Genomic DNA, 27,459 nt, shown 5'->3' with positions numbered 1-27,459 from the left:
TGAGGATGAAGTAGAAACATGGATTTATTTCTAGGGACCTAGCTGTGTTTTAGAGAACTCTACTTTGAAACATTGTTGTATGTTTTTTAAATGGATGTTCTCAGCCTCCTAAATTACTACCTTATTCAGGGGACTTTAAAATTGGTTCTTTTTCTTTCCTATGCGGTGCTCAAAATATGGAGAGTTGCTTATTATTTAAGACTTGTGTAAGATAGTTTGAGACCTGCTGTTATCATTGAACAGAAAGGTTCAGGTCGTGCAGAAAAATTGAAGAGAGATGAACATGTAGCACCGCCCTCATAATTCTTTCAGCAAGATCAAGAAAACAACAAAAAGGCAGAACTAATATGTATGTTTCAGTCTTGAAAAGGAAAAGAACAAATAATAGCTGCATTTGAAAAAATTAGGCTAATCTCATTCTTTAGTCTTGTTTCTATCGTCTGTGAAACTGGCTGCCAGAGAAAATGTGGGTGCAGGGGGTGATAGCTGATACTGATGTAGGTAAATACTTGATGTATTGGATTGTCTTATTTGGAAATGCATTTTTAAAATTCCTGACTTAGGGATTTTTTTCTGAGCATGAGCATTTAGAACAATAAAGCTTGTTCCAAATTTTTTCTGGGATATTTAATTAATTTATTCCAGATAAGCTAATGCAGACATACACATTTAATGTCTTGCATTGCTCTGGAAAATTGGAACTTTTATTTCTATTAAGATTCTATGTGCTTTCCAAGTAAAAGAACCTTTTGCAGTGTTAGAAGTAGTCTGTTATTTAGCTTGAAGCTGTGAAAACAAGACTGCTTGGTATCACTGTTTTTAGGTGCTTCTCTACCTGTATTCCTGCTTGTAATCTGCAATGCTGCCTATCAGAACTGTTAAGAAAGGGTCTTATGTATTTGTCTTCTTGTAGTCAGGAGAATTTAAGATTATTTGAGCATGTGCACCAGTTAATGAAAAAAATCAGTTCAGCTGAAGACATTTCACAGTGACCACTAAATGCTGGCTTTCCTAGAAATGTTAATTTCCTGAATACTAATCTAGCTTTTTTTATCTTGGCTCATATAGGAGCAGAAATATCAGCTAATTTTGTGTTTCATCTTTGACTTAGCTTCACTAAACAAAACCTTGCACATCACAATATTCATTTTAGATTAAACCATTTCTAGATATGTACCTAAATGAGGTAGGATTTAGGATGACAAGGATTTTTCTTTCTTTCTGAACCTTCACTATTTTTTTCTGTGATAGCCATTCTAGGAGGAATTGATGCTTATAGACTAAGATTGATTTTCCTCAGTGGATAAAGTGGTGGCTTGGGAGGTTTTGCTCAAAGAGGCATTTTTTGTCAGATACCGTCTCCTTCAATGAGATCCTGAGGTTCTAGTAGGTACTTAAACCAGTACATTCAATCCCTGAATCTTGAAATAGGCTTCCTAGAAATGGGACTTCTGTGGCATCCAGTGCTTGATTTGCTCTTGTTCTTCAGCTAGAGTTTAAGCTGTGATTATATTCCATGTAGAAGAATGTGTCTGTTATGTGAAGCTTCGTTTGATTTTTCACAGACTGCAGGGCTGATCTTTGTCTCCCTTTTTTTTTCTAAATAAAATGCAGTGTATTTTATATTCCTTTACTTGCATCTTTAAAGCTTTGTTTTATTCTTTCAGTAAAGCTGCTAAGAACAGTAGGACTGAAACTAGCCCCAATGCTGAAATTAGTCCCTACCTCTGCAGACTTTCACTCTGATATGCACTGATGGCTTTGCTGAAAGAAATTACTGCACAGACTTCCCAAGCTGAGTCCCCTCCGGGGCTCTGAGCAAATTGCTTGGCTTGTCTGTCCTGGTTTCCCAGCTGTGCAGTTGGAGTAATTTATTACCAGTGTCAGTCATAAGAACACTGAGGGTTAATCTGTGAGGACTGTATCTGCATAGTGTCTTTAGGGTGTCAAAGCAGTACCATATAATTGTAATTTTATTATTAATATTGGTTATTTGGTTAAGGTGTAATTTTCTAACAACGTTTATGTAGATTAAACTCATTTCATCAATAAACTGGCGTCCTTCCAGCAGCATTAACATTCAGACTTTGTCTAACAGTGAAACCTAAACATGTAGCTAGCTCTGTAAAGAAAACAGCAAATGCCTAAAGAAACCCATACTTTCTTGTTTTTAATCTAGACTGTGGACATCCATAAAGAAAAGGTGGCTCGCAGAGAGATAGGCATTTTGACGACCAATAAGAACACATCAAGAACTCACAAAATTATAGCACCAGCGAACATGGAACGTCCTGTAAGGTATATTCGAAAACCTATAGACTACACGGTGCTGGATGATGTTGGCCATGGCGTGAAGGTAAGAACTCCTGGACACTTGAGGACTCCAAGTAACACAGACCAGGAGACAGGGTCGGGGCAGATTGTTACTGATACTGATCAAATGTTTAGCTCCTTTATGATAGGAAGGATTATAGAAGGATATGCTCCCACATATAAACATTTCAATAACAAAATGGATTGTTCTACAGTGAGGGTTTTTTGAGCAATGTTTTCCTTACCCTTGTGACTGTGACAGTCACAGTGTCAGGAAATAATGCCTCATGGTCTTAGGCTAATGACTTGTCATAAAAGCCGTGACTGACTTTTGAAATTATCACTACTTCCTCCACTACCTTAAGTTGTCACTGCCACTCATTTTTTTCTCAATAACTAAAGAAATAAAGGAAGTAGTCTCTTAGGGGGAAGTTGGCTGGTGGGGTTGGGGTTTTTTGGTAGGTGAACAGAAGAAAAAGGGGCAGCTAGTTTGAGTTTGAATCTCAGTGGCATTTGATGTCTTACTCCCATTGGACAGCCTAACTTTTCTTTTCTCTGAATAAACAGCTTAGTAAGATAATGTCTACCTCTCTTGAAATGGTTGTAGTGGAGTGAATTAATATAACACCATTTGCTCCCTGGTCATCTTTTTGTAGAAATACTTTTGTATCCCTCTAGACCAGGTGTATTCAAAGTGTATTCAGTTTGCAACAATCTTCTCTTGGATGGCATTTATTCAAAACCTGTGTATCCTCTAAAGGATAGCACATCCTCTTGGTGTGCTCTGGTCAGTGAATTGTGCTGCTGTATCAGCCCATCATATGCCCTTTGAATTGCTGACCTTTAGGAACAGATCTTTGGAATGACTTGTCACAACAGAGACCAGAGTACCTCCTGCTTCATGGTATCCCTCCAAATGTCCACAGGAGTCTAATTGCAGCACAAGTTAGAAAGCAGTTCTATACCATGACAACTGTAGACTGTGAATTAATGTAGTGACTTTAGACTACCTGATTTTTTTTTTTTCATTTATAGGTGAACCATATTAAACCTGTAACTCAGGATTGTTTTTCAGTAATAAATTAAGCCAGTCTGGATGAATAAGTCTTGTATATAAGCCTGACACAGACAGACATGTTCTGAATTGCTATGAAATAGAAACATTGGTGTCAGAGAAAGTAATGATTTTTCAGTACAGCCTGCATTTGAGGAGAATGTTCTACGAATAGAGAGTATGGAAATTCAGTGTCAGGTTATTGGTTTCTGCATTTAAGTGCTCCAGGGATCAAGTGCTGTAGAAGACTTTAAAAGTCAAATAATTACTGCTAGTCTGAAATTGATGCTTTGCTGAGCTGCTTGTGTTATGCAGACTCAAAACAGGTTGCTTGATCCATGAAGGCTGAGGTTATTAAGGGTTAGTTCTGCATCTTCCAATATCAGTATTTGCTTTTGGGAGTACTACTGTCTTTATTCATGTGACCCTCTTTTTTTTTAGTGGGTGCTGTTTACTCATTTCTAGGCAGTTCTTATGGAATGGTTTTGGTAAAGGGTTTTTTTGAAGGTTAGTGGTTTGTTCTATACTGAAAGCATGGTCTTTTCAGAGGTAAAAAAGCCTCTAGTAATAAGCAAATTGCCAACTCAATTACAAGACAGCTGCAAATTATATCTTGATATTGCTTCTTTGAGTGACTTGCCTAAGTCTGTGTTACACCTGTCAAAGGCATGAAACAGTTGGTATTCTCTAAGTAGACTTGTTACACAAATGAAATAAACTTCCAGCCAGACCTCAGGTATGTAGTTCAAGGTGGCTGCCATGTGTTGAAAAGAGTGTGCTGAGTTAATGACACAATTAAATGTTTTAGCTGTCTTATTACTTGGGTTCCAAGAGTGTGACGCACATCAGGGTTCTGTCAGAAGTAGCTTATGTAGTCACCTAGATGTAGGCAGTGATGTTACCAGAAAACCAAGCCAAAACAACTAAAGAAACTGGATCAAGTCCTGTTGGAAGTCGGCACAAGTGAAAGATGATGCTGAGAATCTGAGTTGCCTCTTGAATCCACAGTTAGGGGAGAACATACAATAAACTGAATTACAAACTTGTATTGTCCAGAGTGGTCTTAAAAGATGCTTCAGTCTCTGTTAAGTCTTATTTTCTTGAGCAAAGATTTCACCACAAGTTGGACAGCAACGTGCCCAATAAGGCCTTAGAAACCATGCTTTTCTAGAGAAAAAGAAGTTTGAGGTCTGCGTAGAATAGTTGTCAGTTTGACTAACTTGCAGATCCTTGAATGTTTTCTGTTGTACCGTCAGTAAGATACAGCACAACACATATATTGGCATTTAGGTATTAAATAAAAATTATACAACACTTTGAAACCTGTAGATGACAATTTATTGCTATTAGTGGGACTCTGTTCCAGTGCAGGATTTGATAAAGAAACATAAAGGAAAAATACAAGGAGGAGAAATCAAAGATATTGGATTCCACTGGATTATACCCTGTTTCTGCTTTTATGTATTTAAGTATTGTTCCTAGGAAAAATGTTGTTTAAATATGCGGTATATTTTATGGGGTGATCCTGAATTGTTTCATATGGAAAGTGTAGATAAAAATAGTCTCACAGAGTTAAATACTGAAATTAGGGAGGTGTGTAATCCTCAGGGTAAATGCTGTCTTCACCATACGTCTTCCATCTGAGCAAATACAAAACCATCTTGTGTGTATACTCACAGTTCATTTTCTTTGTTTTTCTCTGCTTGTTGTGGCTGTGTAGAAAGGCTGCAGAAGCAGATGCATGTGCTTGGGGCATGCAAAAGGCTCTGCCTTCCCCCGTGTCTCATGCATGCAGCAGTTTCTGTGGGGCAGGTGAGGGTGGAGTGGCAGTGATGGGTGAGCAGCTGCTCTCCATAGCAGGATTACTCACTGATGGGAGGCACTTCCTTGGCAGTGCTGTTTCCTCCTCCAGCACGATCTTGGTTGAAAAGCTTTTGTGTGGAGCATTCTGGGATCACAGAGGTGCTTTCTCCTTCAGCCTGAAACCTCCATGGCAGCCCCAAAGTGGCCCAGCTGTTGCACTCCCTGCCCCTTCCCTTTGCAGGGACAGATAGAGACAATGTCTCCAAAAGTTGCCTTTTTTAAAATATATGTCCCTATGAAGCTGAGGCTGGCATCAGTCCAAATGAGGAGGGCTTTTTAAGTTGGTTTGCTAGCAAGGCGGCTTTCCTTTGCAATACAAATATATGTTGATGGCTCCAAGAAACACACAGGGAAGCATTTTTGCTGGTCTGTTAAATGGTTGCTCAGCTGTCACCCTCTGGGCATAGGGGAATGTAGCTAAAGTAATTCTTCATAAACAAGAGTAAGCGTTGTTATCTACCTTCCTGTGTAGAGCTTGGTTTAAAATTATTAGGCAGAGGCTACTTCAACATTTCCTTCCTCCTCTTCTCCTTTTTTTTTTTTGAAAGGAAAGAAAAAAATACTGTGCCAGCAAATAAATAGGTCAAACACAATTACTCATACAGAAAATCCTTAGTTCAAGAGCAGGGAGAAGGAGGAAGCTTTGGAAGCTGCCTTAAAAACCAAATTCAAATTGGCCTTTGAATTTATCATAATCTTCTTTTTGAATCGAAGGCAGGTGGAATTGCAGCAATTTGTAAAATGGCAGCTAAGTAGGAAATTGAAGTGATGATGCCTTATAGTTAAAGGCACATAAAATGTTGAGTGCATGCCTAATTGAAATGCCCAATAGCTGTAATTGGATCAAGTTTATTTTATGGAACTAATAGTTCTTCAAAACCAAACTTCAATTGTATATGAAGATTGATTCCTTTTCAGTTTTATTTTTAAGAAAAAAAATTGTAATTTTGTCACCATAAAGAAATTTGCATTTAGCACATAAAAGCTGTAAGAAGCTTTTGAGCCCAGAAAGTTCAACAGGAGTTAAGCATTCAGAAATCTTCTCAAGCAAATGGAAGTTGGAAGGACTCCCTTAAAGTAGGGATTGGGCCAGAACTTGACAAACACTAAGCTTAGAGAAGGGAGTCTTGCTCTTACCTTTGTGCTTCTCAGCATGTCCCACTTGCCTGCAGTCCATGTGCTTATATCTGTGTCAGTGCAAAACTGAAAATGCAAATGAGATGCTGATGTGAGGGTGGAAGGCTACCTAATAAAGCAAACTTACCCTTTAGGATAAGTTTTTTTATGTGTAGCTGCTGGAATATTAAATTTTAAATAATTCACCCTAATAAAACCCAAGTGAGATAGAGATCCTGAGCTGGAGCTGCTGCTGCCTTTGTCCCCTTACCAGCCTCTGTCAGCCATTCACGCTTCAAAGGATGTCATGTTGCCAATTTCATTAATGTCACATCATCCCTCTGGGGTCATGGCCAAACAGTAAATATTGCTGTAGGGTAAAGAATGCTTCTCTGGGGGAAAAAGGAACTTCCTGTTGCCAACTCTAATGACTCTGTTGTGAGTGTTAACACTGTGTGCTTTCCACAGGGCACTAGCTACTGGAAAGTCAGAAGTGTGCCTAGTGTCATCTGACATAATTTAGGTTTCAAGCCTTTCAGCTTGCAAAGGAAATTCAACACTTTGAGGTCTCTTTATTTTCTATTTTTTTTATGCTAGTCTTACTTCATTGTAGTTAGATTCAAAGTCACCAACTCAACTGAAAAATCTTGAACTGTTTAGAAGCAGGAATCTAGGTATCTTTCTCTGAACAAGACTAGTGAGTGCTGAGAGAACAATGTTAAGTTTGTCTGTTATCCACAACAGGTATGCTAATCCTTTTTAATTGGAAAGTTCAACAACAACAACAAAAAAACAAATAAAGGAGAGAAGCAATACTGATAAGTTACATCTGGTTGCTGTTAACGGAAGACTAATAACTAGGTTGCAAATATTAGCAGGAGAGGTTAAATTTCCCTGAAGAGAGACTTACCTACATATGTTCAATTTTTAAGGAAATATTAATTTGAAGCCTGCCTTTCCTGAAAATAGTCTGCTTTACTATGGACTATAAGGAAATATAGACATTCTGATAAGAAACTTGAGACACAGGCATAATTTCTTTAAAACTGCACCAAACTGGTGTGGCAGAAGTGTTTGAGTTTCTGACACCCATATACCATCTGCCTGCTGAACAATGTCTTTGATTACATATTCTACCAAACTCTGTATCTTGATTTCTGTAAGGAAACCATGTTCTAGGCTTGGTGCTTTATAATTTCCTCAGGCATCCCTACCTTCCCATACAAGCACCTTTCCAGCTTCTGTTTTTCTTGCTCTGTGTCACCATGTTGTATCTCAGAACTGCCCCACCTGTGAGAGAAGAGGCAATCTTGTGCAAAATTGCCTAGCTGCACACCTATAATAGCATTTCAAAAGGTCTTTTGGCCAGCTACCTTTCTGTAGGGGCATTCTCCCATGACTCATAAAGGAAGTACCTTTTTAAGGAAAAGGGAAGTTGACTAAAGAGTCAAGAGCAACCATGTGGGTTTTTTTTTTTTTGCTGTTTGGCTGACAACTGTGATTATTGGTCAAAGATAACAGATCTTAGGCTGACTATTGCTTTTATAGACCCCATGTATAAAAGTTTCAAGTTTGCCAGATACTTACTATTGATGGAGTTCAGACTGGCAGACTTTAAACCCTTGTTTCCATTGAAGAGCACTTATATTGGGTGGTCTTTAATGGCCTCTTTCAGTCACCCTAGATATGGCAGGATATAGAGTGAAATTGGCTCTTTCAATTCAGGAGTCAGAAATAATGAGTGAATACAGCAGGGGAAGTACAACCTGCATAGAGATTTGAAGTTTTTACACTCTGAAATTGGAGAGTTCATAGCTGAAATGTGCAGGAGAAACTTGCTGAATATCAGCACAATAAGGATTTTGCTTCTGTGTGCAGGTGGTCTTTTGTGTCCTTACAGATAAATTTGCTCACATAAGTGAGTTATTTGCAATCATCCTTACCCCTAGTTTTCCAAGCACAGTTTATAGCTCAAATTATAGATTTATAGTTCCCTGAATCATGACTAATGTTCCCCCATGACTCGTTACTTGGCATGAAAACTATTAAAAACAGTTAAATAGCTGCCTCCTGAGGCCAGCCAGTGGAGTCCCTTGATGTCTTGACATCCTCTGACTACTAGTGGGTACTTCTGGTTTCCTCACACCCTTCCTTTTCATGCCATTCTTGGTCTTGTCCCTTGACCTCAGGTACAACAACCTGCAGTACCTTTGGCAGCAGGTGTTTTTGTACTCTTCAGACTACCAGAACTGAGTATGCTGGAATTGCCAAAAGAGTTGCCTTAAGCAAATAAGTCTGGTACTAGCAGTCATTACTTGCCCTTCCAAACCCACAGCTGAAGTTCAAAAGTCCAGGTGCTTTGAATTCCTGGCAGGAGTTACAGAAGCAGCCTCAATTTTGGCTTTGATAAATGCCTTGCATGGCTGTTGAAAACACCTGTTCTGCCTGTTGCCTTAATTGCTTTGCTCCTTTCCAGCCCATTGCTGGCTCTCAGTCCTAGGCCAGCCTGCTCTCCCATGCTGTCTAAACCCTATGGATGTGTCACTGCCCTAGCTGTAATGTTTTGGAAATGAGCAGCATTGACTCTTATTTCTCGAACCTGAGGTTGTGGTTTCTTTCTCCTAGTTTTGTGACAGCCCTTAAAGCTTTATCCAGGACAGCCACATGCTTGTTGGGTTTTCCCTGGAAAGGCAAGATTGTTCTGCTTGCTTCCTTAAAACATGATCTGCTATATCATTGCAAGAAACCCCAACCAGTACTGCTGCCTGTCCTGTTTCCTTTCTGGGAACATCCTGGTCTGTCTAGTTCTCACCCTCAGCATCAGAAGCATCCCCAGCAAGCCTACAGACTGTTTTTGTTCTGATGTGTGTCATCCAGGATGCTGGTATTGGGTTGAGAACTGTCTGTTGTGTGTGCAGTAATACAAGTAGCAGGAGGAGAAGGGAATCATGCTCCTCACAGCTTCTCCTGGAGTTCTCAGCAATGCTCTTCATTTGACTAAGCTTTTTTCATTTTACACCTCCTGTCTCTTATTTTATACCCTCTCAGAACAGTCTCTTCCTTCTTCAAGCTGTGAACTGTGTGCATGCTACCACTTCTCCTCATGCTCTGCATGTCCCTCCTTCCTGGCTCTGGCCTTCCTGGTACTGATCAGGCGTTGGTGATGGTCATGTTCTCCCACAGGCTGGCTGGCCTAGAGGCATTTGTAGAGAGATGCTTGCATGTGTATTAAGCACATACCTGCCACTCCTTTAGGTTTTCTGCTGCCTTTTTTCACCTTCTTCAAATAACACTGAGTCTATACCCTGCTGCATAAACTGTTCTCGATTCCAGTCAGGTTTTCTAAATTGCTTGGAAAGTATCACATTTGGTTTTCAGACCAAGAAATTCAATGTTGACCTCATAAGCTCAGCCAATAAGTAAAAAAAAAAGTCTCCTCCTAATTAATTAGCTTGTTAACCATGATTAAATAGCCATATGGTTCATATTGGTTTGGTTCATTTGCTTTCCCTCCTTACTTAGGTCTTTTGGATCAGGAGTTGCTTTCCCATGTGAATCCCAGTTCCTTTTGTGTTTTGGCCTTCTGTTTTCCTGCCTGTATGACTTTTGTTTATATTACCAACAACAGAGAGGACATCTACAGGCCTTTTTACATATAGAAAGCAGTATGACAGCAGTTTCTAATTCTTCTGAACAATCGTGTGTATCTGTCTGTATATTGTTTAACTGGTAGCAAAAGAGATGAAACTCACCTGATGCAGAGAGACAGGAATAAAGGTAAAGAGCTGTTGGACTTCAGATAAATGTTTAGTGTACTTAGCAGTAGGAAAGTTTGAAATAAGAGGAAGATTAAGTGAATCATTGCTACATGTTGATAATCGTACTGTCACTGCAGTGGAGACAGAATATAACAGGGATTAGGAGGGGCATGGAAGTACTCACCATAAATGCTGAGTGACAGTGCATAAGGGAAGGCAAGGAAGGAAGCTTTTTGGTTTTGTATTTTTGAGGCAGGCAAATTTAGTAGTAGCAGCTGGATAAGAAACCATGCCATCCTTCCTTTTAAGCCTTCAAAAAACTTTCTAGCTATGTCTGCTGGGGAAGGACAGAACCAAGAGTTCAATTTTTTTTTTGGCCTCCTTTAACAAATTCCTTATATTATGCCATTGCTGTTGGCAGCTGGTGAAGTAAGGGGAAGGGTCACATATTCCTGTGAGAAGAGAGAGAAAATTTCATTGCTGAAGGCCTGTTTTAAAAATACACTACTTGGGAGAGTACTCTGGCATCTTGGGAACTGAATCTGCATGTTTATCCGTGAAATAAGTATGTGGCGACAGAGGTGGTTTAAATGCCCATGAACTCTGCTGATGAACTTCTGGCCAGACTGGGGAGCAAACGGGTTGACCTTCAAATTTACTTACCAAAGCTAAATTTTTTTATCTGAATTTTGGAACAGGATTTATGTTCCTATTCTTGTAATATGAATAACTTAAGGGCAGTGGCTTTCAACCTTATTTGCTTCGTAAACCAAACCTTTTCAGCTGTAAACAAGCTGTTTTTCATTGGTTTTGCAGCCCCTGTCAGAAATTTCAAATGCATGTTTGCTGTACTGCATGTTTTAATTAGCTTTTTTACTGAGTTAGTGGATGCCTTTAAACTAGTCTGTGTGTCCTGGAGGAGGAGAAGATGCAAACTCACAGTTTGAAATGCTCTGCCTAAGAAGGCTTGTTCTGGAAGTAACAGTTTAATTCCAAACAATTCCAAGAAAAAGTATTGGGATCGTTTTGATTTGGGTATTTCTATTTCCCTTTTTTTTTAATTGGTGAAATTAACCCTTTCAAAAATGAGTGCCTATCCCCCTGACCCACGCTCCCATCACCCCCTTGCACTCCCCAAAAGTGGGAGAACTTGGATTGAGTTTATTTTAAATGTTACATTTTCCTCATGAGGCTGAGTTGTGATATTTTTTTCCTCTGCAATCACAAAGGCTGTTAAAATGATACAGTGGAGTCATATAATGACTTGATTCTAAGAGCTAAAATTTCAGAATAACAATCATCATATCCCTGCCAAAACAGTTTCAAGCAGCCAGCGTCGTGCTGGCTTGAATCAGATTTCAATCAATAAACCAGAGGTGAAAGACACTGCTGCTCATCCTGTTTAAAAATTCCCTTTTCTTTATTTACCATTCAATGCAGCAGCGAGGATTTCTTGAAAACATACAGAGGTTAAGTGTAAAAGCAACAGGCCTGTCAATTCTGTGCATATTGCTGAAACTGTGGTTTTGTGAACGAATTCCTAAGTGCATATTGCCATTGAAATAGCACTGATTTGGTTTTGGACGTGAATGGTCAGCAGAGGGCTTTTCAACCCTTTACTGTCCATGAGGAACCTGGCAGACATATCTGGCAAAGCTTAGCTAAACTTAATTTTGACACAAGTGCTTTTCCTTTGGTCACTTCGTCAGACACCGAATTTTCAATAACTGACGCAGCAGAATCTCTCTTAGTGTACTGGGATGAGCTAATTATCAGTAGACACAAATGATCTCTTTAAAATGTAATTATTTTTAGTTTAACCTGTCATACCAGTTGTGATGGATCTGCCATTAATTTCTACCTTTTTCCCCCCTTTTTTTGCCAACGTTAAGTGGCTAAAAGCCAAGGTAAGAAGTGTTATTTCTCCTTTGACCCACAGTGCCTCATGTGACTGATAGTAGAGGCTGCAGAGCCATTAAAACTGAAAACTAGCGCTCTTACACTCTCTTCTGCTTTCCATAGGATATCTAGATTAAACATGCTATACTTTTTTTTTCATTTACAGCATTTAGTGTGTCAATATATCTGTGATACATTGACATCTGCATTTATACATAGATACATTAATTTCTCTAACACATATAGTGCTTTGCTCTGAATTCAGTAGATGCCTTGATTCCCTTCACTTACATTTTTTGCAGGAGACTTCCCAGACAACCTGAATGACTCTGCTAGTCATATAGCAGGGGCAGATTGAGAAATTCTGGGCCATGCTGGCTGTATTTTATAGTCAGTGTTAAAGTTTGATTTAAATTATTAACATCCGAATGGCAATGAATACAAATGTGGCTTCCCTTTAAGGAAAAAAATATTATAGAAGACATTTGTGCATGAACTTGTCAATTGCCCACCTTTCTGATGTCTGTTGTTAATTAATGGTGAAAATAACATTAAGCTTGTGTTTAGATTCTTTGTATTTACTGGTGTCTGTCTCTTGTGTAGCTGAAAACTTGCTGTTTGACAGCTGTCTGGGAATTCTCACTTCATATTCTTACACTTAAAAAAAAAAAGCTGTCAGTAATAGAGCTGCTCTGTTATAAAAATAAAATCATGTTTTCCCTTATTTCAGCATGGAAATAACCAGCCTGCAAGAACTGGCACCTTGTCAAGAACAAATCCGCCTACACAAAAACCACCAAGTCCTCCCATGTCAGGCCGGGGAACTCTGGGGTAAGAATGGACTGGCTGGTCCCTCCTGTGTAATAGAAATTTTAAATTGTGCCAGTTGTTGGTGTTTCTTAAATTCATGGATAGATGGCAATTCTGGTTGCCTTTAGCAAAAAAAAAAAAAAAATCACAATATCCTTTTCTGTATGAATTCTTTCAGCTGCACTGACTCTTGTTTTCAGGATGACTGCAAGAATTTTTTTTCACAGGGAAGGATTTAATATGGATGTGGGTAAATGAGGAGGCTATTGTTATTCCTGACTTTTGGGAAGAAATGCTTAGTGACAGAAGCAAATGTTAAAGTTTTAACTTCAGCTGGGGAAGGACTTTATGAGTATAAAGTTCTTGTCTACTCATTTCTTAATATTAGAAGAGCTATGAAATAGCTGTTTGTGCTGTAGTTGTTGCATTTTCTAAGTAAAAGGTATGGCATTGTGAACACAGTGACAACATTGATTCTTGCTGGCTTGTGCATTTTCATTTTTATACTTAAATGAGGAAGGATTTTGCCATTCCCAAGTCTCACTGTGACTAGAGTTCCCTGCATCTATTTTTCTGCTGTGGACCTGTGGGGAGTGAAATCTGCTTATCTTGGTGTGCCAGCAAATAATTGTTGCTAGAGACCAAAACTTTAATACTTGAGGAGCTCAGTGCACATGTCATATAGTTTTGTCTGTCCAACTGTGCAACATCTTCCACAAGGCATCCTAAATGACCTTCTACTTGTTTGTCACACTCAGCCTTCTCCTTATGCTTTGGGGGACTGAGGCGCTGTAAAGCTGGCTGGCATGGTTGTGATGGCTTCAGGTATGTGGTCTCAGCGAGGCAGGAAGCTGGAAAAATGAGGAGTACTGAGACAGAGCAGGGTGGAGATCAGGAGCAATGGTCAAGGAAAATTAGAAGCAGTAACTCCTTTTGTTGAGGACTTAGCAATTTTTAATCCCTATTTGATGCTTTGGTGGTGGCATTTGCTGTATATTCCTCAGAGAAATTAACCTAGAGGTTTCCTCAGCATGTTTTCTGAAAATTCCCATTGCTCAAGGGCATGAAATCAGTATTCCAATTGTGTCTCTTATCCCGGCTGAGAGAGTTGTTTATCAGCCCTGGGAACCTGGGTAGCACTTTCATGTCCTCTTGGACGCTTGCTAGCGAGACAGAAGGGTTGATGTACTGGTGAGCTGCCTCTCTCAGTAGCCCCCCCTGAACAAGCCAGAGCTGTTTGGTTGCCTTGGCTGATGCCTGATAAGGATTAATCAGCTGAATGTCATTTCCAGATGAGCTTGACAAGCGGCAGCAGTTGGCTGAGGGGGAGGAATAATGTGGGTTTGTAAGAGAGATTTCTATCTGCCCTTCTTGTTCAGGAAGTACAGTTCTTGTCTTGAGCAACCGTGTTCTGCCAAAGCATGAAATATCACAGGCATGACTTACCCTAATTTATGCAGAAAAAAATCGCTAGAAACCGCAAGGATGCTACTCTTCTCCCTTTGATCCAGAAAACAGAGATAAGTATGTAAAACCAGAATGAGCTTAGTGTGCAACATTGGTCTTTAAGTAGGTGCTGCCTGTTGTGCAGTTTTCCCTCCAGGGCAGGACTATCTATAGGGAGTCCTGCATGGAAATCAGTAGAGTGAAAAGGGGCTGAAGTAAGCAGGGGTCTCTTCACAGGACTAGGGAGAGATTGTGGAAATCATTGGGTGCTCTGGTTCAAAATACCATGGAAGAATAAGTCAATTGCTGGAACTGGATGCGGTGGGAGTAGTTGAAGTCATTCCTTGAGGGTCCTGGAGCAAGGCAAGGCTCTGGGCTCCCTGTAGCTCTCCCTGGTGGCAAGGGCTCCCAGCATCACCCTGAAACATTGGGGGACAGTGAGGTGGGGAGCTCTGAGCAGTCTTCCCTCTGTAACAGTTCTTTGTCTTCCATCTATAACAATTTATTATTAAAATCTCTTAAAGAAAAAAAGCAGAAATACTGTAACTGTTTCCAGATACTGTGGTGTTTGTAAATTAGCTTGTCTGTATGAAGAGCTCGAGATGATTTTAATATGCAGGGTGTCACCACCTATAGATCTGCCAAAAGAGATCAGTTGTCGAAAAAAGAAGAAATTTTGTATTCTGGTTGTAAGCAATAGAGATGTAAAGACTACCGAACAAAATGATAAGCAGGGAGGACTCTTAATGTGCTTCCAACTGAAATAACCTTGAAAAGTAAGTTTAGTACTGTTGCTTTTCATACTATAGAGAGAAAGTCAGTAAGTTTCTTAAAATACCAGGAAGCTGTATAACTTAGCGACTCAGTTATAACCAATAATTGAACAAATTATTAAATGCCAGCAGTTCAGTATTTTTGGTTTTGCTTAGTTCTGGAGCATTGCCAAATTCTATGTTTTGCAGTGAACCTGTCAGTTACTGCTGAGAACTGAAGAGCTCTGTGATTCAGCGCAATAAATGCGCTGTTCTTATGGCAGTAATGGGTCTGGTAAATACATTATAAAAAAAGATCCATGTTATATTTCTGACTTGATGCAGCCTGCTCACTTGGAGTTCTCTGGGCTTCACTTTCTTGGGCCACAAAATGGAGACAATGAAGCTCATTTATGAGACACGTTTAGATCTGCTTATGGGAGATGAGGTTGCTTGATTACTGTGTGAAGCAGTAGCTCCTAGGAGAAGCACTGGTGATTGCAAATGTCACTTGTTCTGTGAATCCTGATTCAGCCTTGCTGGTGTCTTAAGATGAATACCTTTGGCCAAGAATACTTTCAGAAAGGATTTTGATGGGAAGGGAAGGAGGGGGGAGGGAGGAAGAGATTGGTACAATAGAAATTTGTCATGCGCTGACAGTTTATTCAGTGTTATGGAGATGTAGGTATTGTATGTTAGGTTGCTCAAATAATGTAGTTTAGTTTAGGCTTTTTTTGACCAGCTTATGTGCTGTAGGCCAACTTGTATGGATCTGTCTGTGTAAGAATACTTTGGGCTGTTGAGTGTGACCAGTCTACCCTGTCTGCTGGAATTTTAATACACCACAGTGGGTCACCGCCATGATCTTTCATGAAAAATTCAGAAAATTTAAAACATTTAAATGGATTTACAGCTTCACTTACTTATCTTTTTAATCTTCTGTTTCTTTATCTTTCTGTCTTGAAATCTTTTTTTCCCTCAACCAGACGAAATACTCCGTACAAAACGCTGGAGCCAGTGAAACCGCCAACAGTCCCGAATGATTACATGACCAGCCCTGCCAGGCTGGGCAGCCAGCACAGTCCAGGCAGGACAGCTTCCTTGAACCAGAGACCACGAACACACAGGTAGGCTGTTTCCCACAGAAACTCTTCTCCTGCCTGGCAAGCCAATGCTTACTAAAGTCGCAGAAAAGCCTTGAAGCTTTGTGCCTCTCAGCTTTTTGTTGAAAGGCAAAAAGGTGAATTATTCTGCCCCTGCAGCTCAGCAGAGCTTTACTGCATTGCTGGCTTCCCTAACACGAAGAAGTGCCTTCATATTCAATATTCTGAGTGTAGCTTTTTAAAACTTGTTATTTTCTTCTTGAATTGCAAGGCTAAATGTTTCTCTGAGTCTCTTGAGTGAGTTCATTTTTTTAAATTTGATTTTTATCACAGGCTTCAAACTGCAGGGGAAAAAACAGATGAAGGAATTCAATGTAGCTAAAAGGTTAGCTTGTATTTTAGAGGGCTTCTTTCTTAATGTTTTTCTTATTTTAAAAACTCCCAGTAGGCATTTAAACATGGTAGGTCACTAACAGGGACTGAGAGAGTATTTTAGACACAGTTGGTGACATGAAATACTGTCAGACTTAAATAACTTCTACATGTCGCTGCATGAGGATCTCGTTAGCCTGTTTAGCTGGCTACTGTGAATGCTCCTCACTCCTATCTCACAAGATCTTCTTTTATGTAGGCTGCAGTTAGAAATTCAGCTGCAACCATGGTGACAAGATCAAGGTCTTCAGCAGACAGAACACTAATTTTGAAGGAATTATCTTGGCTTCCATTTCAGATCACCAATTTTCTTTTTTATAATGTTATTTTCTAAAGAGATATATTTGAATGATTTGCACTTGACTCTTGACTGATTTATAGCTATCTAGGAGTAGTAAATAAACTAGAACTTCACCGAATACTCTTAATTAATATGCATGAACCAAAGTGAAGATTTTGCTTCAAAACATGTTATATGCTTAGTTTCCTTTACATTATCCATTTAATCTGTATAAATTTGAGAGCTAAACTAAGGAGTGCTCTTAGATAAGAATAAGGATAGATTCTGCCTGAATTTTGATTCTTTTTAATTTCCCTCTAAGAAAATAAATGTTACAGCCTCCGAAGGCATGTCTAGAAATGTTATCCAATAGTTTACTGTGTTTTGCATTGCTGGCCTCTGATATGTATATCATATAATATTTGTTACACAAATATTGAGCTGGCTGTACTGTTAGCTTGAAGACCATCTTAGAAACAAACTTATACATAAAAGGTGTGTGCATGGGTAGTGGGGAGTGTTAGATACACAGAAAATTAAGCATACCATGCCCCACACCCCACCCCAGGTGGTTTATCATATCCATTCTCAGTTGAAATCTTAGCAATCTGAACTTCTCCTCTGAGTAGAGGAAATGTTCCTTCAGCTGACAGCATAATTAATCCTAAATAATTATTTAGAGTTTAGCCATGAAGTGTTCCAGCCCCAGCATACTACTTTCAATTATTACAAGGCCCCTGAACTACTCCTGCAGTTGTTACTTCAGTGCCTAGAACTTACATGGTTGATTACCTTTTTATTTCTTGAAGTATTTAATTGCACGTTTTATTCATGGTGATGTTTAGGTAATTCAGCTTAGGAATTGCACGTTTTATTCATGGTGATGTTTATCAGCTTAGCTAATTCCATTTATTAGGAATGTAATGCATCCAGACTTGATTATCTGTATGCAATTGTAAGTAAAGACAGAGGCATTTAATAGGGAGTTTTTCAAGAATCTGTAATTGAACTAGGCTAGAAGAGCTCACACAAGAAGTGTGACTGTTGATATGGTTTAGTAGGAGATGCTAACACTTGTGTTTTGGCTCTGCAGTGGCAGTAGTGGAGGAAGTGGCAGTCGAGAGAACAGTGGAAGCAGCAGTATTGGCATTCCCATTGCCGTGCCTACACCTTCACCGCCAACCATCGGGCCAGGTATGTGGCACTCCTCCCTGCTGACTTCAGGCTGCTTGATACTTCCTTGTCTTTGCAGAGGGACTTTGACCAAATGTGATGGGATAGAAACTGTCCTGAAGTACAGTCCTACTCAGGAAGTCACTTATGAGTGCTCAGTGATGTCTAAAGTTTTAATTCTTTACCAAGAGTAGTTGCAGGGCAGTTACTGAATAATGGATGGTTAAAATACCTTTGCTGGTCCATGCTTTTACAAGACAATCTAGGGTATACAGGGGGAGTAAAAGACAAATGTATCCTTTTAAAGCTTAAATGTAATTTTAAATGTGTCTACAGTTTGTTATTTCTGGATGCCCTGAGAGCAGCAGCAACTATGTATATGTTTAATGGGAAATACTGGCTTCTGAAATACTCTGTTAACTTTGCCATCTGTGGGGAAAGAACCATGAGGGATCTCAGTGTTGGAGGCACACTCCTTTGTGTTTCAGAATGAGAATTGTGAGATTGAGTAGGGTCTTTATTTACTATTATTATCTTAGTAGTAAACCAGCCCAGTCACTTACTTTGTGTTTTGCAAGCCCATAAGATGTAAGAAAATAGTGGAGTTTTGTGTAATGTAATTTTGCTGTTGCAGAGATTTCTCTGTTTCTTGGATGACAAGTCTTCATTTCCTTATATACATGTAGGCTTTCCTTTTCCAGGACCTTTTCTGGTCCTGTGGTGGTATAAATAGGCATGAAATCTTACTATCATCTGGCATCCCATAAAATCAATGAGAATAAAGATTGGCATGAACAGAACCCTGGATAGGATCAAGGTCGGAATTTGTATTAGTTAACTGAAGTTTAATTTTCATATTTGTTTGGGAAGCCTATCAAGTGCCTGTAGTTTCTTTATTTTAACTTTTAATAATATGGCCTAATTAGGAATATAAACTATTTTATTAGCACACATTTCTGTTCCTTCTGGAGCCCCGCCAGCACCACCACTGCCTCCACCTCTCCCGATGGGCAGTCTGATAGGTGAGACTTGTCAATGCTGAAGTGATTGCAGACATGCTGCATAATCAATAATCATCTCTTCCTAATGAACTCAGTGAGGGTGTTTTTTCTTCTGTAGTGGGACCTATGTGATTTTATTACAAAAAAATCAGTTCTGGGATTTTTTTGGTTTTTTTTTTTTGACAAATCTAATCTCCACTAATTTCCTGTGGTTAAAGCCTCTGAAGCTAAATGCATTAGGTATGGAAAAATGGCTGCTAGTTACTTGAAATCTGCTCCTAATTAAGCTAAGATCCAATTAATTTGATCTATAAGATCTCAGAATCAGCTTGAATATTGGTATTAGGCTGTGTAACTCCTGTAGCAGAAACTAAGTCACAGCAGTTGCACTCTAGCTTAGAAATGGTAGTTTGTGTAGGGTGATTTGTGTGTTCTGTGGGCATAAAGTGACTGGAAAGCACAAGTGTCTGTCACAGTAGCTTGGCTTTGATTCCATAATGCTGCAGGCAAGTGTCAAACTGGAAGACTTGAGAATATGAACTTGCAGATCTTGAGAAATTGCTTCAAGCATTACATACAGCAGTTAGGGTGGGATCTAAAAGTAGTACTTTTCAAAATAGACAGGAAAAAATACCCCACCCTTTCCTGTCACAGGCTGATGACAAGAATAATTGATTGAGTTATGAAACTAGCTTTGGAGGCTTTGACCCACATAACCCTTTGCACTCTCCCTTACTGAAATGTTAAGTGAAAGTGACTTTGGATAGCATTACAGGACTGCAAACTTCTGTCTGCTTGCTGTTTGTGTCTTATATAATTATATGATATATGTATATAAAAGCACAAAACATTTTATTGCAAACTAGTTTTGCATTTAAGAATTGTGTTAATTCATGAAACTACAAAATGTGAGATTCAGGAAGGTGTGATTTTCTGCCTGTTAGAGGTTAGTCTGAAAGAACTTAAACTGTTTTGTTAACCTTGAAGTTTGTGCAGCCAGTAGGTGGAAGGTAAATATGGGTGTTTATCGTGAAGAACGAATGACATCTTTGTCAGCTGGAATTGGTGATTCTGATTTGTTACAAATACAAATTCCATCAATATGAAAGCACAACCAGCAAATATGATTGATAAATGTGCCACGTGTCTGAAGCTTATGACATTTTTTTCACTGTTTTGTTAGAGTGTTGTTTTATATTAGATTGGAGGCACATTCAGCTTTGCAATTGAAATCATTTGTTTTGAGCAGAATGTGGAAATTTTTTGTGTTCCTTTTAATAAAGGGTATTATTGCATGTAGTATAATTGAGATACACTTAAGAGTTGGATTCAATTTTCCAGTCCAATCCAGTCTCTCAAAGTACTTTCAGCATTTCTCAATGCCCTTTATATGAGTGTTGGTTTATGTTCTGTGTTTTTTCTCATTATTGATTGTAATGGGGATGTTTGTTTTTTTCTGTTAATTGCCTGTTACTGATCTTAAATTATTGGAGAACTGTAATCAAGTATTTTCCACGTTCTGGACTTTTTCTGTTTTCTGCATTCTATCCCAAGTAATGCTCTGCTTAAGTCTTTTCCTTGGTTCCTCTGGCTAATGCTTTTCAGCTGCTCCTGGTTCAGCTCCTGGTTCCCAGTATGGCACAATGACCAGGCAAATCTCACGACACAACTCTACCACTTCTTCAGCATCTTCTGGTGGATACAGACGGAATCCTTCTGTGACTGCCCCATTCTCTGCTCAACCTCATGTTAATGGCGGGCCTCTTTATTCTCAAAATTCAAGTAAGCTGCTGAGCTCTGAAATCACAAACTGTTTTGAGCAAAATGATTGTAAAAGCGTGCATGGCATTTTAATTCAGTTATGAAAAGCATCAATGAGATTACTACTTTCTTTCCTGAAACAGAAGGAAAAACAAACAAGAAAAACCATATTGAAATTGCACAGTGATTGCACTATATGCAATTATACTGTTTTTCCCCCTGACTTGTTTGCTGCTACTCATGGCAAGAAATTATTAGGATTGCCTGTCTAATTATAGGCACGTTATACTTGGCATTTCAGGTGTGCTTGGAGAACATAAACTAAACCCAGGGGTTTTTTGCAGGAGACCTAATGTGATTGTAGTACACCCCCCCCACAATTTGGATAGTGGCAAAAGAATACTATCTGAGCAGAGTGTTCATGCTCCTGTCACACAGTTCCTCCCTGTCTCTGTGTCTTTCTTAAATTCTTTCCTGATTCCAAGTCTCTCCTTTGTTTTTATCTTTAAGCTTGACTATTAAAGAGCTTAGTCTCTCTCTTTTAGCAGGCAGCTTCCCTGTGCTTTCACACTAGTAGGAGTATCTGCAGAAGGAGATGAATGAGGGAAGGGATGGAAGCCATGGGCAAGTGAGCAGGTTTTAGTCAGCAGCCTCCTGCCTTCGTGCCCCAGAAGGGCAAATAAAGTTCACTGCAGAAAGATCTGCAAAATAAGGATCTTGGCTGCTGGTAGGAAGCTCTATCAGGAAACTTGTTCCTTGCCATTTCCATAAATTTTGATCAAGTACACACTGAAAAGTGGTAGTTGTATAATTTTTTTTTCTTGGTAGTGTTCAGAATGCCAAGTCTTTAAACTTCAGAGGACTATTTCTTTTGAAAAGCAATGTTGATGTTTGGGTTCAAGATCTCTTTAGACCAGTGTTTGCTGTTGTGTACTTACTCTTAAGAAAAGAATGCTTTTAAAATATTTGAGACACTGAAGAGTTTTCTGAGTAGTTTAGAAGTATTACATTTGTCAGAAAGCATTTTTATATGCAGACACAGTATCTATCTTTCCTTTTTTTCCAAACCTGATTTTCCTCCTACTCTTGCTCATCTGTACTAGCATTTCATTTTCCTCCACATTCTTATTCCTCCAAATTAATTCACCATAACAACAGAAACTCCCTCCTGCATGAACAGTTGAGTTCCATTAAATAAACAGGATTTTACTTCTGGGAATAGTTCACTTGTCTTAAATGCTGTGCACACCACTGTTTCTGAATGTTTACATTTGTCCAAAGCAATTTTTTGCTCAAATGCAGGTGCTGTTTCTTAATCTAGCCTCTCTGGTGTTTTCAAAATACTGATGGTCAGCATTTTTTAAACAGTATTTTGATGGGTGTGTTTTGCTACTTGAAACTGTTTTCCTCTGTTTCTGTAACTGGTGGTTATTTTTTTTAGTGCTACTGTCTTGACATTAAACCCAGGTCCCATGTTGCCTTAAGATTTTACTTTTCATGCTAACAAATGCTCTGGTTTTTCTTAGATGTTTACTTCAATTTTGTGAGACACTGTTTGTTCTCCTGCTTTTATTGGTCATTTATCCCATACAGTTTATTTGAGTATTGGTTTTGTAATGAACTAAATGCTTCATTTTAATTCATCAAACATTAATCTTAGTTAAAGCTTTATTTGAAACTGTTGCTTACTTGGAAGAACAGAACCTCTTTCAAATTTGGTTCCAACTGGATTATTACCCTGCTGAATTCTCACCTTCACAGGAATTTCTCTGCTCCAGTGCAAGAGAAATTCCACTGAGAAGGGACACTGTATAAACAAATGAGTTGATGTTTTGTTGAGTTTCTGGGTGGGGTTTTGTTTTATGCTGTTCATTCCCTGCACTGAAGGGGGAGATGTCCTGCCAGAGCTGATAGTTTGAGTGGCTTGCCCTAGTGCTGCCATTCCTCTTCCCTGCCTGTGCAGGGAAGAGTTGAACACTGGGGCTGTCAGCCCAGTGTCTCTGAGCACAGGTGTGGCCACATGTCCCAGTACTCACCAGATAGGCACGTACTTCACAGAAGATGGGCTTGCAAGGGCTTCCTGGGGAGCTCTGCATGCTCCTGTAGCCACTCAGAGCTGTTGAAGCTTTTGCCAGCCTTTTAGGTTGCTGGGTGCCCTCTCACCACAGCAGACTTCATAAAGCTCCACTCTGCTCTAGACCCATCTATTTTTTTTTCTACCAGCAAGCAACAAGGTCCCTTTTTTGAGAAAAACAGAAATGCAGTAAGCTAGCTGACTGCCCCTGTCCCAGCAGAGAACAGTGATGGGAGGTGCTCTCGGTGTGAATGTGAAGTATTGATGCTGGAACATTGTGCCCCTTGCAAAAGTTGTCTTTACTCTGTCAGTGCTGCTTTGCTGCACTTGATGCAGCACTCCACTTTGATTTTAGAGCAGTCCAGAATCCTGCAAAACATCACCTCAACTTCTAGTAGCTCACTTTGGAAAGAGAACTGCTAAATTGAGTAATCCTTATTTAGCAGCAAAACAAAAGCTCAATTTTGTGCTCCCCAGGTGAAGCACACAAAATGTGTGAGAGCAAGAACCTTCACACGCACCCTGTGAGCCTCCAGCCACGCAGCCTGCGCTCGGCTGTGACCTGGCTGACCACGGGCATGCTTTGCTTTTGATCCCCCCCATTGGCTAACCACAAATTCAGCCTTGTTGGAAACACAAGCTTGAAGAAGGTTCTTGTGTGTGTGTGTGTGTGTTCTTGTTGTTCTTTACATACTTTGTTTTGTGGTCCTCGTTACTGACGGCTGCTTTTGTTTGTTCCCTTTTTTTTTTCCCTTTTGTCCATTTGACTTTCCCGATATGGTGTGTGTGTTGCTACCAGTTTCTATTGCTCCACCCCCTCCCCCTATGCCTCAGTTGACTCCACAGATACCTCTCACAGGCTTCGTGGCCAGGGTGCAGGAAAACAGTAAGTTTGGACAAGCTGAGCTGTTAAAGGGTAGAGCCTACTCTCTTCTAGCATGCATGGCTGGCAAGTCAGACTCTATTTTGTTTCCTTTTCCAGAAGCTAATACCATCTTGCATTCTAGTGTCAATATGCTATTGGAGCTGAAGGGCACACTCTTCAATATTGTATAACACGTGCATGATTATTACTGACCCATTTAAATCCTGAACTGCAAATTTATTACAGAAGTACAGTGTGAAATGTGGCATATGTTTTATGTGAATATAAAATTGTATTTTAATTGAAAATACTAATTTCATGTTGAATCACCCTGCCTTTTTCAGTAGGGATAATTGATTAGTTTTTATTAGAACCTCTTATGTAGACTGTCAGAATGTGTAATGTGTAACCATTGATTCCAATACTGTAGCATTTTTCAGCAAGCTGTACAATCAGTTGAAAACGTGCAGTCTTAAGATCTGATGCATTACAAAGGAGCTTGTAAGGCATCTCTCCTCTCAGTAGCCTTTCATTCTCCATTTATTTGTGTTCTATTTCCCTGCTGAGCTTCTTGCAGCATAGCTCTGCTTGTTAGGTTTGTGAGAGGTGCTCTCTAGCTGTGCTGTGTTTATACTGGTAACTCTGCTTTTACCATTACTGCTTGATTCCCTTCAGGTGAGTGTTACTGTACCAAGTGCTAGTGCAGGTGTAAAGTCATGTTTCTGAGCTGGAGATATCCTTTTCAGTTGGAGTTTGTTGCAGTTCTTTAAACAGCAGACTAAATGCAATGTAGATAGAGAATGAAGTAAATAAAAATTGCTTTTAAAGTGTTTGGGAACCATTTTGAGATTTGCTAGGATCTCAGGGGCTACTACTCCACCCTTGGCTATATAGCTGCAGCATCCATTTAGGGACCCCACGTCTGAGTAGTGTTGCTGTTCTGCTTCCCGTTAGAGCTTTTAAGTGGTCATGTTCTGAGCATTCCCCGTGAGATCAGAGACATCTCTCTGGTTCTCTTTCAGAAAGAAGGTATTTTGGTGCTGGGCTAGGTAAACAGTAAGAATCATGTTGATGTTTTAAGTGGTCATGTTCTGAGCATTCCCCGTGAGATCAGAGACATCTCTCTGGTTCTCTTTCAGAAGGTATTTTGGTGCTGTGCTAGGTAAACAGTAAGAATCATGTTGATATGGAATAGTGTGCCACAAAATTGTGTTGAAAACCTTTCTAAAATACTAAGTGTAGAGGTAAACCTGCTGAAGATGAAGATTACAGAATATCTTCACTTGCAGATAAACTTGAGAAAATTGACACCTGCTTCTGAATTGTTCCAAGTATTGTCCTCCTGGAGATAACACAGCCCTTGGGAGAGCAGAGGTGGAAGGGACAGACTGACTTGTGCGTGCAGCAGCAGAATGCAAGCTGACTTGTGGATGAGATTGCAGCAAAACAGCTGAAGCTTGAAATCTGGTCATAGGAACTGTTCTTTATTTTATTTCTTTTAACAGTCCCTTGGGTTGGAAAGTTGTATAATCAGTATGGCTTGGAGCTGCTGCCTCATTCTGGAGGCAGGGGTGTGTGTGGCAGCCTGTGCATACGCTCAGCAGAGCTGGCTGTAGAGGCTGCTGCTGGGTTTTGGCATTGTGTGCTAGACTTTCATCAGCCTTATTTTCTCAAGAAGTCTGGTGTTAGGGCGACATGTGGGTAGACTTGTCTTTTCTTTGTCATAGAGCTCTGCAGGTTTGGAAGGCAACATCCCCTGCTTGTGGACTTCTTTCAGAGGACAAGGACATAGAGGCCTCAGAAACGATGCAATTTTTCCTGTGTCCAAACTGTGAGCATCTCCTCCAGAGAGGTTTTCCAGTGTGTCTGGTGTTCAGGGACAGCTGATTTAAGTTGCTGTATTCTCACACCCAGTCCTTTCACAAGGAGTCTGCTGGTCCCCATGTCAAGAGCAAGGATGGGAATGCATACAAGAGAAGATCTCAGTTTGGAGCTATATAAATACTTGTCCCTTACCTTTTCTCGTATAGAATGGCTTTTTGCATGCTTTATTTCCTTTCCCTAGGAGATGTGATGCTGTGCTAGAGTCTGGCTCAGTTTAGAACCAGGAAAAATCTAGGTTAAAGTCCAGGAGGCAAGGGGATACTTCAGTGGAGTGGCACTTGTCTAATTTTCTGTTCCATTCTCTCAGTTTCTTTAAATGCAAAGTTGAATTGTTTTAAATGTTTCCCATAAAGCTTGCAGTTCCTGTACTGCATCTGAGAGTATGTCTTGGTGCTTTCACACTTGCATGTCCTGCTCTCTTTCCTTCTTTTCAAACATGCAGCTTCATTGTTGAATAAATGTAACTTTTTTTTGCATTTAAAAATTTTTAAAATATTTTTAAGGTAAGGATTTCTCAAGATCTCAAATGATTGTTGTTTCAACTCTGTTTTTTTTCCCCTGGCTGCAGACAGAAGCTAAGGGGAGAAATACATTTGTGGAAGATGTGCTAAACTGCAGCACAAAACCAGTCCATTCATAAATGGTGTTGTCATGTGTCTGTGGTGGATTAATGAGGCCTGTCTGTGAGTGCTATTCAGTAACGGGCAGGACGTAGCATTCACTCCGCCAAAGACTTTGTTAGTCTGTCTCCAAGTGACATAAATGGGCTTCTGTGTGGGAGAGGAATCACTAATACAGTGGCAGACAGTCTTATTGATGCAAAGAGCTGCGGGGTGTTCAGCTCAGCTGGTCAGGTTGAAGAGGAGCTGGGCTTGCAGGTGAACAATTGGCCCTTCAAGGGAAGGGAGTGGGCTGAGGCAGTCCCTGCCCCAGCAGCTCCTGCCCCCTTTTGCCCCTGGCAGCAGGTGCCAGACCTGTCCCAGTGCAGCCAGTCTGACCCAGAGCAGACATGGGAGCTGTGCCCAGGTCAGGGGGATGGGGCTGAAGAGCAAAGGTTAAGTCACCACTAGAGTAGTGACCAGCCAAAAGTAAAAAGTGTTTAAGCAAACAAAAACCCTATTTCTAATCTCCAGTGCCATTGTAACTATCAGTAGTTAAAGCTTCATTCAGTGCAGTGTTCTTTCTCTGTTGCTTGGCTTTCTTTTCAAAATTTGTGTGCTGGAGCTGCACAGTCTGAGGCCTGATGTCTTGTTCCATCAAACCCTGCCTAGAGCAGTAGTTTGCAGCCTATGTTTCCAGTGTGCAGAATCCCACATCTCTGGAAAATGAATCTGTGTTGCTATGTAACCAAATTTATGTCAGTAACAGTAGCTTCCTTTTAGTAACTTGTGGCTTCCTAGTGCTTACTATGTGGTCCATGTGTAGTGGACCACATCTCCCTAGGAACAGGATAAGTGACTTGATGTACTGCATCTGAGTATGCCATCTCTCTATTTTGCTGCCAGCTGCTGTCAACATTACTGGAAACTAATTTAATGAACTGATTTAAAAAGTGATTTGTACCATAATGCCTTTCTCTTTTTCCCTTTCCCAAAGCAACTTGTAACTGTGCTGATTGGAGAATCTCAGAGCAGGGATTTGACATTTTGGATTATACATTTAATTCCTTGAGCACTTTTTCTCTAAGAGCAGCAGTTGCCTGTTGTTGTTTTCCATTTATTAATTGACTCCTGAATGTGTGCACACACACAAGCTAGTCTGCAAGATAAGGATCTGTACAAAGCTTTTCTTCTGCAGAAGGATTACTTGCCTTCCTCTTACCTGGTTAAATCTTCAGAAAGGGAAGAGACTAGTATTTATGATCACACCAGATCT

At 39.9% G+C, this 27,459-nt stretch overlaps 1 protein-coding gene across 10 annotated transcripts in view; it reads left to right on the top strand.

The window, feature by feature from the left end:
* The window catches only part of ABI1 (abl interactor 1), a 78,354-nt gene that overhangs the window by 47,738 nt on the left and 3,157 nt on the right, over positions 1-27,459 (top strand). The window contains exons 3-10 of one of the 10 annotated variants that reach the window (XM_039710101.1): positions 2,180-2,356; positions 11,997-12,011; positions 12,734-12,834; positions 15,998-16,138; positions 17,920-18,020; positions 18,947-19,021; positions 20,606-20,782; positions 23,635-23,721. In XM_039710101.1, coding sequence (XP_039566035.1) covers positions 2,180-2,356; positions 11,997-12,011; positions 12,734-12,834; positions 15,998-16,138; positions 17,920-18,020; positions 18,947-19,021; positions 20,606-20,782; positions 23,635-23,721 — 874 coding nt within the window. The remainder of the gene's footprint in view (positions 1-2,179; positions 2,357-11,996; positions 12,012-12,733; positions 12,835-15,997; positions 16,139-17,919; positions 18,021-18,946; positions 19,022-20,605; positions 20,783-23,634; positions 23,722-27,459) is intronic. The other 9 variants (XM_039710110.1, XM_039710127.1, XM_039710119.1 and 6 more) reach the window with 9 other exon arrangements.

This window comes from Passer montanus, unplaced genomic scaffold (genome assembly GCF_014805655.1).
Source record: "Passer montanus isolate IOZ18808 unplaced genomic scaffold, ASM1480565v1 scaffold10, whole genome shotgun sequence".
In the NCBI taxonomy this organism is placed as follows: Eukaryota; Metazoa; Chordata; class Aves; order Passeriformes; family Passeridae; genus Passer; species Passer montanus.
Note: the sequence above shows the minus strand (reverse complement) of the source record. Positions and strands in the feature narration are given on the sequence as shown.